General features: G+C 49.0%; 3 protein-coding genes; 1 reads left to right on the top strand and 2 right to left on the bottom strand.

Moving 5' to 3' along the window:
- Nucleotides 1-2100: 2100 nt before the first annotated feature.
- Nucleotides 2101-6117, bottom strand: GSTUM_00009987001 (uncharacterized protein; the record flags this gene model as incomplete). XM_002841001.2 has 10 exons in its annotated part: nucleotides 2101-3240; nucleotides 3297-3497; nucleotides 3558-3693; nucleotides 3758-4194; nucleotides 4246-4379; nucleotides 4431-4528; nucleotides 4612-4798; nucleotides 4855-4955; nucleotides 5007-5340; nucleotides 5401-6117. 10 exons carry the CDS (start codon nucleotides 6115-6117, stop codon nucleotides 2538-2540), a joined length of 3048 nt encoding a protein of 1015 aa, XP_002841047.1. The 3' UTR covers nucleotides 2101-2537.
- A 1837-nt stretch (nucleotides 6118-7954) lies between these two features.
- Nucleotides 7955-9120, top strand: GSTUM_00009986001 (uncharacterized protein; the record flags this gene model as incomplete). XM_002841000.2 has 4 exons in its annotated part: nucleotides 7955-8132; nucleotides 8212-8270; nucleotides 8332-8885; nucleotides 9007-9120. Exons 2-4 carry the CDS (start codon nucleotides 8240-8242, stop codon nucleotides 9118-9120), a joined length of 699 nt encoding a protein of 232 aa, XP_002841046.1. The 5' UTR covers nucleotides 7955-8132; nucleotides 8212-8239.
- A 75-nt stretch (nucleotides 9121-9195) lies between these two features.
- On the bottom strand, nucleotides 9196-13960 carry GSTUM_00009985001 (uncharacterized protein). XM_002840999.2 has 2 exons: nucleotides 13850-13960; nucleotides 9196-13661 (listed from the first exon to the last, which is right to left on the bottom strand). The coding sequence occupies exon 2, from the start codon at nucleotides 13644-13646 to the stop codon at nucleotides 9858-9860; it is 3789 nt and encodes a 1262-aa protein (XP_002841045.1). The 5' UTR covers nucleotides 13647-13661; nucleotides 13850-13960; the 3' UTR covers nucleotides 9196-9857.
- Between the last annotated feature and the right edge of the window lie 253 nt (nucleotides 13961-14213).

Below are 14213 nucleotides of genomic sequence, written 5' to 3'. Positions count from 1 at the left end.
ATCGGGTAATCGACCCAGTTCGGCTCGCGCAGAGTGGTTGAGCTTCGCTGGAGCTATTATTTTCTGTTGGAGCGGGATTGCCAGCAGATGTTGCAGTAGTGGTGGGATTACCGGTATGGTGGTCGGGGATGGGAGGGGGAGCAAGCTTGACGCGAGGGGCGCGTTGATGAGCTCTTTGAACCATACAGAAAGGGGATAAGTTACGGGAGGACAGCGCAGGACTTAAGCTTAAGCTCGAGCGCTAGTGAAGGAGATAAAATGGAATAAAATAGGAAATAAAGGCAAAAAAAAGGAGGGAATATGGACACAAGAGGAACAAGTGAGACAAACCACTGTCCCCTGCCTTGGTGGAGTGCGGGTTAGTTGGCAGCTCCCTTACTCGTGTAACTTTACTGGGCTGAAAAAGCCATCTGCTATGATAACAGGTAATACGAGTTCTCGTGCTGTGCTGGTACCAACTAACCCCTACTGAATACAGCCAAGGCGTAGAGAAGAAACCTTCAACTTCTAAAGATTACCCCCCCCCCCCTCTCACCTCCCCGAGAATGTATCGTGATGGCCGCCCAATGCCCCATGCTCACCCCGCATTTTCGCTAAATGCCGGTGCAGTCTCCATGATAATATTGCCTTGCCATATGGCACTTTACCCATCCATATTATACGAGAACGGGTCAGGGTCCTGGCCGATAGATTCCCTCATCCGGAGTTCTTTGCGGTTTAACTTATTGTCCCATCGCAGTTCTCATCAGCACATCATAATTTTTCCAAACTTTAGTAAGGGTAGGCTTCAGCAACGAAGATCTTAGAAGAAAAGGCTGGATAGACGAGGGCAATACATGTGATCACTCTATCTACAGTGATTAGATGCTCCGTCTGGAATTTTGATTGTTTTTTTTTAAAAAAAAAAAAAAAAAAAAACTGACTTGTAGAATGCTGGTATCCCAGGCGTAGAGTTAGCGGCCTATTGTATTACTCCAACACCCCATGCTGACCCCCAATGGTACTGTGCAGACATCAACCCAGGTTAGTTTTGCTAGTCTAAATCAACTTGCGGTCGAACCGCATTCAATCCAAGCAAAGCACCCGAGTAGGGCATAACTTAGTGACGCTCAGGATTTTTACCAAGTGTGGCACAGTGCAATGTTCCTAAGAGAAGGTCTACACAACCAACAACATATCATAGTACAGTAGTCTACTCGAGCACAGTTCGGTAAGAAATACCAGCATACGATAACAACGAAAAGGACACAGTAGGAAACGAGAGATGACCAAGCTCTCTAAATTTCCATATATAAATTTTCGTTCAGCTCACTTAAGATAGTCGAGGATGATAGGTACATCGAAGTTGAATTTTCATATATTCCAGTGGGCCGAGTGGGTAAATCTACCGTAGTTACCTTAGTCAAAATTTACTCTTGCCAACTATTAACCCAGCGGTGTTCACTCAGGTCGCCGGATTAAAGTCGTGTTTCCTTTAAGGGTACTTATGCGGTGCATTTCGGCATGGAAATGGGGCTGTTTTATATGATGCTGTAGGCAAATTCAAAGTATCATACCATGAAACCCAACGAAGATATCGATCAATGGAACTCGTAAGATGAGCCAACAGCGCTCCCTTATACTGATATTCTCAAACTTACTGTGACACCCATCAGAATTGTCACCCCCCTCAAGCAATACACATCTCCAAAGTTCCCCATGAACCCATACTACACCTTTCCATCAGCAAACCCCGGAGCGTACACCCCCCCCCCCCCAAAAAAAAGCTTGAATTAAACCAAAACCGCGCTTTGCACCTTCAACTGCCCCAGGGAACTGGAATATAGAAATCTCATTCTTTCCGATCTTACTAGAAAGGCTCATCTTGATTTAGATCTGGTCAATTAAACGAAATTAATTATTGACTCGTTCGACAGTTCCCCGGGCAGGAGTACGAATATTGTCTTAGACGGGATATATGACTGGCGTATCAGTATGATAGAAGCCTGAATGCTAGTCTACTGATTGGGTACAATACTCGAGTACAGTAGTGGCTCAAATATAATAGTATTATACCGGTATTATACTTAAGTATAGTAGGGTACCCAATTATTACCCCCCTTGTTTGAAACTTAAATTGCCCCTCCTTGAACTGCTGACTAGGTCTACATCATCAGCATTTGTATCGCCTTTTTGTCCTTCTAATATCGTACTAAGAACAACAACAACAACAGTTGACCCGGTAGGAACGAATATTCCTTGAATAGCCTCGACCCGGCCAAAGAGCCCCCTCCACAAATTATCATCAATAAAGGCTAGTCAATAGGGTACACATTACATATAAAACCTAAGCTAAGCTAAGCTTGCTATCATAGCTTCACCAATGGTATCGCAAAAGCCGCAAAAAAAAAACGCCCACAAGCGGGGGAATGGAGGTGCAAGAAGAGGGGATCGTATGTCCACATCTCACAACCCCCTCCCCTCTTTTCCCCCTCACAAGCAACCCTACCATACCACCAGCCACAAAACAACTTCAGGCCCCATCCTTATCCACGTTATCAAGCTCTAATATTCCCCACACTCCTCAAGTGCTTAAAATTCCCGGTGGTGATCCACCTCTGATAGGCGATATACCTCTTCTTCTCCCGGTCCGTCTCGTCAACGCTGAGGGGATTCTCCGGGACCTCGACAAATTCACCATACAGCGCCACATCCTCCGCCTTTGCCGTCATCCCGGCCGCGGCCTCGGGCGAGGTATTATTCACGTAGTCGAAATAAACAGAGTCCGGGTCGACATCCTCTGGGGGCTCCAAGGTAACAACGAGGGGGAGGTTTAGCGGGTGAGACATGTACCTCTTGTACTCTTCCGCCTCCTCCTCACCGAGGACTGGATTGAGGCTTCGTTCTATTGCCTGATTCATGTCGCGACGTTCGATTTGCATTACATCCTTTCCGAGTGAGAAATGCTGTTTTGTCGAGCTACTGAGGCCACGGGTTAGTTCGAGCTGGTGGTGAACTGAGATGCTGGATGACTTCCGGAGGGGCGGTGGGGGTGGCGGCGGGGGGGCGATGCCGTTTTGTGGTGGGAGCCAGCCGTGGAGGGCTGTGATCTTTTTGAGGCGGCCTTCAGCAGTTTCTGAGTCCCGTTCGGCCTTGGCCTTTTCCTCCGCGTTCTCGGCGTCGTGGTGGTGGTGATGATGATCGACGTGATTTGATCTAACGGTAAATGGGCTTAGGTCGTATCGGCCAGTTTGTGTCATCCTAGAAGGCAGTTAGCAGGCACCCGAATAGGAACAATTGCGAAACTGAAGAAGTACTTGACTGGTATGTATCTTAGGGTCGAATTAAGATTATAGGTGAAGACTTTGAGGAATGAGGATAGAGCCTTTGGGCGATAGTATTCCAACCAGTAATCGTCAAAGTGGCTATAAGGCCTTGCTGTAAGCTCACCTGAAAGCGGTGGAATCTCCGGCATCGATCGCTTCACAAGGTTCTTAGGAGTCCACCATTTTACGTAGCTGCCATGGAAATGCATCAGGTACAAGCAGACCAGCATATCAGAAGACTAATCGGCTTACCTGCGACGCCTCCTGCCAAGCCTTGGGTCTGCGTGGTGAAGGTAGTAATCTGTAGATAGATCCCAAAGCATAGGCTGCCCTTGAGCAAATATGTAATTCCCCAAGAACAAATTGTACGCCTCCTGCCGTTGCCCATCTGTAGCAGCTCTAGTCAGCGCTAGTCTAGCTAGAAAGTGTGAATACCGTTGATTAAAGAATACCCAAAAATGAATTGTTGTAATATCTCTTGAAGCTCTCCAACATATCCCTCGAGTGGCTCGTCCACTGATTAATCTTCCGATACGTCTCCATGGTATTTACTAGATGACTACCAGCGTACTGAACGGCAATTGTGTCCCCGTGGTCGTGGTACATGTGCGTGAACAAGTTCACAGCGTCGGTATCGTAATCGATGCTTGTGCCTGAGATAACTCCCAATGCGTGTAGTTGATGTCCCAATGCTCTTTTTCCAATAACGAATTGCGCAGCATTCGTTCGATCGAGACAGTCGATGCAGTTTGTTCTACAGACACCGTTCTGTAGTGAGTAGCCGCCTTCACTCTCGTTTCCCGGTTTGAGCCCATTGTGGAAGAATCCTGTTGTATTCAATACGTTCTCGGCGATTGTCTCAAGAGTCTCTATCACGTCTTGATCTCGACTGCACATCATGATTAAAAATGGCTTAGACGTTTGTTTCTGGGCAACTCACCTCTTCGACGCACGAGACATATCCCAAGCTATATATCGGATACTCTTTTCAGTTGGAAGGAACTGGTTCAGATAGTTGATGGCTTGAGTAAACTCCTTTAGCAATAATGACTCCCTCGGCGTTCGTTCTCGAGACTAATAACCCATTAGCAATCGCATTGTACTAGAGAAGGTCGGTAACCAAACCTTGACGAGGTTTAGAACAATCACAGGTGCGCCGTATCTCTGGAATAAATCATCAAAGTGCAACGCGGCAGCACTGAAGAACGGGTCCACAAGATTCACTATAGTCACATCATTAGCTCCAATTCCGCATAAATAAATAAAATTAAAAAAAAAAAAAAAAAAACGTAGCAAGGGCGCAAACTTTCAACAGGTGGCTTGGGAGTGGCTGCATCACTCTTCTGCGTCCAGAAAAGCGGAATACTACCGCGGTGTTGTACGTAGGATGTATAGTTCGGGTTGGAGTAAAGATTCTTCATAGGCGCATGGAACGAGGTAGTGAGCATTTCGGAAACAATCTGCTCTGTTTCGACATCATTTGCAACGTATCCCTGGAGTAAAAAGTTAGAGAATAGTAAGTTAGTGCTTGTTCCGTAAAGTGGTATACCAGATCATTGGCACCACGCTTCAGAAACCTTGCACCTGCAAAGTAACGAGAGCGCCGAGCAATAACAGTGATGTAGATCACTCTCCCGTAGACGGAAATAGCTATTTCTCAAATTAGCCCTGTTTCCTTGTATCGGCCCAGATTACCCTTACCAGCTTGATCGACATAGCCATGAACAATTGGCATGCACCAGTCATACGCATTCCTCATATGCGATTTAGCCGGCTCCAGCAAGTAATGGTTCCAAGCGAACATGTCATTGTAATCGTGATTATTCGGGTTTGCGAGTCCTTTGCCCAAAGCCTCCCGTTGACGAATAATATTATGCTGGAGTGTCCGAGTGATATCGTAGGAATAACTGAAATAGAATGATCTCGTGAGATCCAAATTCCTAAGAATACTAACGAAGCGTGCCTCCTCCGAGTTTCTCTCTGGTTTCTTCGGTGCTGTCCCGGCTGTTAATGGTACCAGCTCGGTGTTATCGATCTTTAAAATCGGTAAGTAATAGTTCAAATTGGACAAACAACTTGAGAAGCATCACTGAACCTGGTACACGTAGTGCCCTCCGACCATAGCAACAATACTCCTTTTTGTAATAAGAAGCATGTAATACGCCCCAGTAAACCTGATGAACCCCAGTAATCCCCAAAACGGACACTTCTGTTTCAACCCCCCAGTAGAAATATTTCCATCTTCAATGGTCGCCAATAACCTCGCCGTCTCCTCTCGGGTGTATACAACCTCATCTTCCGTGATACTCAAATCCCCAATCTCAGCCGTCCTGTCAATCTTTAAGATCCGAAATCTGGAATCCAAAAGGTCCGATCCAACAATGTAGAACCGAGTAGCGGTCTCATAGAGGGTAAACTTGTGCATCCGCCTCACGCCCTCGAAGTCCCTCTTGTCATCGTGCAGGAACTCCTTGTGGTCTCTATGGCAGTGTTTGAAATCCGAGCGATCGAACGATTTCGGCACAGACGACTCCTCGTCCTTGTCATCCGATATGCGATGTGGTTGGTTGGTGATTGGGCTCGCAGGAGGATTATTCAACAACTGTGGATATGTGGGCTCTGGAGCCTCCAAACGGAAAGACAAAGAGGGCGGGTGAGAAGGTGTGGCCGGCGCCTCATCCGCAGTTGCAGGGGCGGGGGTAGTCGTAACTGCTGGCTGGGTGGTAGCACTGGCAATCTCGTCCTTCGGGAATACCTTCACGCTGATTATACTCGGTTCCGATCTTCTCAGAACAGGAATTTCGCAGTTCATCCCCTTGCACGCTTCCTCGCCCATATCTGAGCCGCACGAAGACATCCCGCACGACTCCCCGGCCAGTGAGGGCGGGGACAAGCTGTCATCCGTGTCCAACTGAGCCGGGGTGCTCGGGGAGTTTGTCGACGAACCGGGATTACTGAACGCTGGTGAACTTCCTGTCGTGACAGCCATGGCTGGTCCTGGGTAGCCCTGTATCGGCGGGTTCCCGTTTTTTTTGGTGCAGTATCGTAAGGTACCGTATCGTGAGTTAAGGTTGCTATCTAGGCGTTGCTTACGAGGGGAAAACAAGAATAAGGTTATTGAGGGCTGTTCAAGCTCTTAGCTTTGAGAAGCCACCTTCCACCCGAACATCCACCGCAGGAGAAAAAGCAGCTTCCTCGTCAAGGAGCAATATAAATATCTACTGGTATCATACTGTGCGGTTTTCTATAGTCTTAGGTGTGAGTCCCAAGTTCGGCACGCTTACATCTCGTGCCTCCCGGAGGTGACAAAGATCAAGCGAAAGTCACGTCTAGGAGTAGCTGAGGCTCAAAAGAAAGCTTGGCCCTCAAGTAGCATTCAGTGCCACACCCCGGATCTCCTCCACCGATCGTCCTTAAACCTCCTCTCGCACACCCTTTCATAATACCATCCATGGGCCAAGGCGATTACGAAGGAGGAGGAGAGGAGGAGGAGGTCCCCGACTGGCGAACTCAAGCTCCCTATGGTTCTGGAATCCGTCGGAAACGAGTAGCTTTTGTTCCAGCCTGTGACTCACCCGACGTCGAAACTGCCCACTCAAAATCGTCGAAGCTAAGCGGGAGTGAAGCTTCATCGCTCTACCTTTCACTAGTAGGCTTGGGCTCAAAAACGCCATCTACATCGTCAGATCCCGAGCCGTCGAATTCTTCCAAAGACCTACCCATCTGCGAGATCTGCTCTCTACCAATCACGGACGAACACACCCACGAAAAGTCTACAGCTCACCAATATGCTCTTCCGCATTCTCATCCTCCACATCATTACGACAGGTCATCGCTAGGACTAAAGGTCTTGATGGATTCTGGGTGGGACCCGGATGAACGAAAGGGGTTAGGAAGGGAAGGCCAGGGGATGAGGTATCCCATCAAACCGGTTCCAAAGCACGACAATCTGGGTGTTGGCGTCAAGCCGAGGAAGCAGGGCAAGACAGGAGCGGGGGAGAAGAAGGTGAGCAAGGTTGTTGGAGTCAAGGAGGCAAGAAGAATGGATAACCGGGCGAAGGCAAGAAGAGCTGGCTTAATGAGGGAGATGAGAGGTGGGATTGACGTGGAGGCTATATTGAACGGAAAATCGTGATGAGGAGGAAGCATAGATATTATACCAATATTTCATTGAGGTCTTGAATGGCGTTCGGATTGCTTGTATGATAATATAAATTTGCTATTTGGTTCATCAGATTCTTGTAGTCTACTTGTAAACCACCCCTTTACTAGAGTCCCTTCCCAAAATACCGGTACTATTCGAATCATAATTCACCGACATGCATATATATATATATATATATATGTACAGCACAGTACCGCACGATGGTGACATTCTACATCTCGACCACGGTGCCTACAGTGAAGCCCCCTATCCCCACACAATTGCCGGTGGTGTAGCAGACCGTGGCGTACCCTAACCCCTGTGACACAAACCCCATCAGAAAAAAGGCTCCGAACGGGTATGATATCATACCGGTAGGCTCAAATAATATTATGTATCAGATCCCATCTAGCCTTATCGGGCGGCACCCCCTCCTCGTCCCACCATCCCCTCAGCTGCCGATCAACCGAACCTACCGAGGGCCTCTCCAATATCACCACAAGAACCTACCGGTAGCTATCGAAACCTGCTACTATATACGAACAGAATAGAGCGGCCCCACCACCACCACCACCACCACCACCACCACTCAAGCTCAGCAAGGCCTCACTCCATATCACGCAGCTTAGCTACCGGAAGTCTGAGGGTGCAAAGTACCGGTAGCCCACCTGAGGTCACCGCAGGTATGATATTCCCACCACTACCCATTCCTATGATACTTCTCCCTTTTAAAACAAAGATCACAAATTTAATGCTAAAAAGATCCCCATACCAGTTCGCCAGAGCAATCATGTTAGCAGCCGCTAAAGAAAAGCTCATCTGTACCCACCCCAAATCCATCCTCCTCTCTTCTCCCCTTTATTGAGGGCTAACCATCCACAGTCGCCCCCAAAGACGACCAATACAACACCTCAGCCCTCACTTCCATAGACCTCTCCCCATCCCCGCTAACCCAATTCCATGCCTGGTACACGGCAGCCGAATCGCACGCCATCCACCAGCCCGAGACCACGACCCTGTCTACCGCGCACTTACCCTCGGGCCGCGTGAGCGCGCGCACAGTCTACCTCAAGGAACTCGATGCCCGCGGCTTCGTCATCTACTCCAACTGGGACACGTCCCGAAAGGCGGCGGATGTGGCCAGCAACCCCCGCGCCGCGCTGACCTTCCACTGGCGCGAGATGGAGCGGCAGGTGCGTGTCGAGGGGATCACGGAGAGGCTGACGGACGAGGAGAGTCAAGTCTACTTTGACACGAGGATTCGCGGGAGCAGGGTTGGGGCTTGGGCGAGTCGGCAGAGTGTTGGGATTGAGGATAGGGATGTGTTGGAGAGATGGGTTAAAGAGGTGGAGGAGAGGTTCAAGGATCAGGAGAAGATTCCCGTGCCGCCGTTTTGGGGAGGGTTGAGGATTGTGCCAGATTATGTGGAGTTTTGGGTATGTTTGCCCTTCTTGCTTCAGTGGACCAAGTGCGGTTGCTAATGTTTACAATGTGTGTGCGAATAGCAAGGGTATGATATATCCGTTCATCCACTACCCACCCTCCGCATTCTGAAAGACATATACTAACTCCCTGCCTCACAGCCGTACCAGCCGTCTCCACGACCGCTTCGCCTACACTCGCGACTCTATCGACTCCGACACCTGGAAAATCCAGCGTCTCTCACCCTAATTCTCCATCTCAACCACCCCCTCCAATAAGTATGATACCACCATCACAAAAGAAGAAGAAAGAGAGCACCCATAATCAGGGGGAGCAGGTTTTATTCAATATACATACTAGAACTACTTATTTACACTTCTCCATCTATCGTACCTGTCCATCATGCAAGGGAGATTTTGTGCCCATCCGTCAGTGAATAAGTGTACTGTACAACCCGTCCATGCAACAGGAAAAACCAATGTGAAAAACATAGATAATTTAAAACCCCCTCACCGCATTGAAAGGGGAAAATAATTTTGAAGAGTGGAGTGTATATGATGCTGGTAGGTGGTAGAAAAATGACAAAAACCAAAATAAAATAAAAAGCAAAAAACGCCCACCCCCCAGCCAGATTTGATCCCAACCCTACCTTACCCCGCCCCGCCGAATATGGTGAAATATGAAGGGTAGTGTAGTATTTACACGAAAATGAGAAGGAAAAACAAAAAGGCGCTTTTGATATCGTACAGGCGGAAAAAGGTATAACAGTGCAGACGGACCCCCGTGTATGGGCGCTAGTAGGAGAAGCCACGCTGTAAGAATGAGTAAAGCAGAAGAAAGGCAAAAGAAAACACCAAACCAAGATGAACAAGACCCCCCATTCTATCAATCGCAATGGGGGGGTCCCTCAAGTAACGAGAGAAAAAGGGGGGGGGGAATATTAACGAACAAGAAAACCATCGTAAAGGGGGAAAAGAAAAGAAAATCTACTCCCCTCTCCCCCTCACCAGGTCCGCGACTCTAACCATGACAGCACTCGGATACCCACGCTCGCTCATCTCGTCCACCACCCTGAGCGCGCCAGCACGATCCTCGACGGCCAAGTAAGCCCTAGTCATAGCCTCGTAGGTGCTCGGTTCGCGCTTAAGCCTAGCATTTTCGTCCTTACTAAGGGATTCGTAAACTTCTTCCGCCTTCCCAATGTCCTTCTCCAGCGCCCATCCATGGATAAGGGTGTTGGCGATATACGGTGTCATGCGAACGCCACGGCGCCCCATGTCCGATAGCCACAGAGTGGTGTCCTGGACACGGTGGTTGGCAACGAGTGACTCGAAAAGAGCCTGGTAGATCGTATTGTCGAGTTGGGGTTGGGGCGTGGCGGTGGTTGGGTGAAGGAGGGATTTGAAGTGCGAGATAGCCGCCTCGACGTCTTGGAGGACACACCCCTTTGCGTGGATAAGGGCGGCATGGTGAGATGATTCCACGGGCTGGTTCTTCGCGCGGATCAAGTCGAGTACGCCTTCTGCCGCGGGCATGTCCGGTGGATCAAGCGTTGCATAGGCTTCAATCAGAAGCTTGTATGTGTGCGAGGTAGCTTCGATACCCAGGGAGGTCATACGGTTGAAGTAGCTCATGACTTTACTCCTATCGCGCTTGGTGTTGACGAAGAATTGCATGAGGGAGTTGTATGGTGCCGGACGGGGTTTGTAGTTCGGCATGGCCTCCATTTCTTGGAACAGTTCTTCTGCGAAGTGCTCATCGCCGACACGGGTCAAGGCATTGATCATAGTGCCGTACGTTACACTAGTGGGTTTTATGCCCAAAGTGCGCATCTCCGCGAAGTAGAAGAGGCAGTCGTCGACACGGCGGGCTTTTGCAAGTTTACCGATAAGCGCGTTGTACAGGAAGGAGCTGGGAAGCACGTTCTCTGCCTTAGCCCGCTCAAAAATCTTGAGGGCTTCAGAGGCCTCGTCGTATGTTTGGTTTGAACCTTTGAGCGAAACAATGTAGAGTCCATAGGTATTTGCAGATGGAGAAGCTCTCATCTTTAGCATTTCCTCATGGTACACGGCGGCTTTTTGTCGGTTTCCAATGGAGAGTTGCCCAGCGACCATAGCGTCCAAGAGAACACACCAAACGTATCTAACAGAACGGAATTCCATCAGTAGAGGAGTGTCCATTCTCGCGTTCCGGTAGATCTCCTCCATGAATTCCGGCTGGCCTGCACGAGAAGCAGCACCAACCATCCTCGCCAGAGTCGTCATCCTAACCAATCTGCCCGCCTTACGAGTCTGTTGATACATTCTTCGGGCATCCATGAGCCTAGCCCTAGCGGCCTTCGTACCCTCAAGAGCATTATCAATAGCCTGTGAGACCTTAACGTCGGTTTTGGCCCAGTAGGGATCATGATTATCCTCAGCAACAGCAGTCTCTCCTTCACTGGGGACCAGGGTAGGTGATGCAACCACATCCTCGGTCAGCGGCGCCATCGGCATGTTCTCCCAAACCTTTTGAGACTGTACGAATGCAGTCCATTTCGCCAGAAGGCCCTCATCGATGCCACGGGCTGCAATAACACCATCGACAGAAATCTTCATGGCCTTGCTAAGAGGAACCCCGGCATTTAATGCGAGAGTTAGCATCTGCTCAAACTTCTCCATATCCCCCGAAACCAATTCCCCAGGTTGTTGAAAAACGCCAGCCTGAATCTGCAGAAGAAGGTCCAACTGCGGCAATGTCAATCCGAGTATTCGCTGTTCCCCAAAGAGTCCTAGAACAATCCTCGAAGCCGGAGCTCCCATACGCCCACAATGTCGCATGCTAAAACCAGAAATGTCAAGTGCGACCCCGTGAGTAAGAAGATCCTTTGCGGCAAGCCTGTCAATCAAGCTCTCAAAGGCTTCCTGTAGATATTCCGCCTTCAAAGCAAGTGGAACACCAAGAGGCTTCTCCATAAAGAACTCACTAAATTGTTTTAGCACCACCAAGGCCTCGTTCGTGAGTCGATTCTCAAAAAGCATCATGGAGTACACAACAGCGGCTTCCACATCTGGTCCACTAGACAAAACTCTCTCGGAAAGATCATTCCAAACGGCTCTAGCACGCCCAATCTTCCTCTCCTTTACGCAGAGATTCAAAAAAGCCATCTGAGCAATTGAGGTGCTGGAATGGTTAATACTATGGAGACGGACATAATCCATGAATTCCGAATAAAGCCGATCCGCAAGCCCATAATCCCCCAAATCCGCAACTCCAATAAGAACCCTTGACAGTCCAATGTATTCCGATGTCCCGGCCATTCGGCCCGCAATCCACTCCTTGGCAGACCCCAAATCACTCCGCTGCAGGAAACCTTTGATTATGGCCTCCGCCAACCATTGAGAGCGATGAGGGTCCTTGCTAGTACCGACAATTTTCTCCAAGAATGACAGCGCACCAGCAGGATCACCAGCCTCCATGTAAGCAAGAATCAATGCCTTGTAGACCAGATATCGCTCATCGACATTTGCCGGCTTTTTTGATGTATCCAGAGCACAGTAGTTGTTGTATGTCTCGACAGCAGAGCAAATATTTTCAGCCTTCCCAAATCCCTTTATAAGAGAAAGCGTAGTGTCCAAGCTCGGCAACACGTCATGCAATTCCATATGTGTATAGACCTTGAGCATATCTTCCTCACGGCCATTCTCAGCACATGCCTCAATAAGAATGGAATATACGGGTTCAGAAAAGGTACGCTCCACCCGGACTTCAGTGCTAGCGTAAAATATGTCCAAAGCCATGTCTAAAGACTTTTGCGAGCGGATCTCATCCAATTCCCGCCTCCGGGATGGGACGACAAATCCGAATCTCAGGATGTCATCTTCAATTCGCCGAGCAAACTGCAACGAGGATTTACCGCTTGCGGCAAGGTAGTCGATTAGGATGGAATATGTGACAGTGCTAGGTAGGACTTTGTTCCTGAGCATGTCCTGGTAAACACTCAGGACCCGAGGGATGCCGCCGGCTCCGGTTTGTATGAGGGCAACGAGAACGTGGTTATAGGTGGTGGTACTAGGTTGTACACCTTCTTGAATCATATGCTCAAAGAGGGCCAAGATTTCTTCATATTTCCCAGCCGTTCGTAAATCACGTAGCTGATCGTTGTATTGAGCGGTAACACCAGATACCTCTGGTGAAGCAGGAACTAGTGTCTCCTCGGACGGAGTAGGTGAGGGTGCAAACTCGGCCTTGGCATCCTCCACTGGAGCAACCTCCTCGGGGGACAAAATCTCCGAGTCTTCAGCGACAGACTCGACAAATACGGCCTCCTCCTCCTCCCCCTTGACAATGTCCTTTGATGGTAACTGAGCCTCCACCTGTGTTATGGAAGAAGACCGCGATCTCGGTGAGCCCAGTTCCAAGGACGGTGGATTCTCCAGCAATGCCTTTTGCTGCTGTTGATGTTGTGCCTTGGACCATAATATCTTTCTCGAGAATAGGTATTTCCTATTCTCCTTTTCTTCCTTCTCGTCCACGGCCTGCGACTGAGCGGCATAGTAAGCGCCCAAACTATCGCTACCCTGTCCATCTTTCCCCGGCGCCGCCCGACCAGAGTTCGCACCGCCAAAGGCAGTGTGCAGTCGAGCTGGCGCATTCTGCTGCCCTAGACGGGAGAGCTGGACGGTGGAGGATGCATATGAGGATTGGGTTGCAGCAACAACGGACTGGGCGCAGCCGTTGACAAGGTGCTTCGAGATGCTCTGACGAGCGAGGGTAGTGAATGGTTTGAAGACCATTCAGAGAACTGGTATCTAGAAATTTTTGAGTCATGTCAGTCATTGCAAACTCTCTTTTTTTTTTTTTGTATGGTGATGGTGATACCATGATGCTGGTATACGAACGGGAATGATGGGGAAAGAAGGAAAGGAATAAAAGAGGCACAAAACCCAATTTCGGGGAGAGTAAAAGGGAAAAAAGGGCACAACAGGCACAAACGCACATGATTATTCAAGAGAGTTATTCCAATCATTGGCAGACGACACAAAATGGTCGTCCGTAGAGGTAGAGGTGGGATGATGGATACGAAGAAGTATGATGCTTTCCGGTTCCCAGACACGGAAAAGAGAGATGAGAAGAATAAAGTGGGATGATGTTTGCAAGTTATGGAACGAGCGATGACGGTGATGGAGGGAAAAATGTGTGAGAAGGATGTTATGGGGGAACCTGGGAGGGGGAGGGGAGGTATAGTTTGTGTTGTGGGGCTATGAGTTGAGTCTATAGGGATATAGGGAAGGGGTCCAATAGAGGGGAAAAAAAATGATCAAGTGTGATATTATTATATCGGTATCATAGTGTAGGAAAAA

This window comes from Tuber melanosporum, assembly GCF_000151645.1.
Source record: "Tuber melanosporum whole genome shotgun sequence assembly, scaffold_65, strain Mel28".
NCBI lineage: Eukaryota > Fungi > Ascomycota > Pezizomycetes > Pezizales > Tuberaceae > Tuber > Tuber melanosporum.
This window is presented reverse-complemented; position numbering and strand designations above follow the sequence as displayed.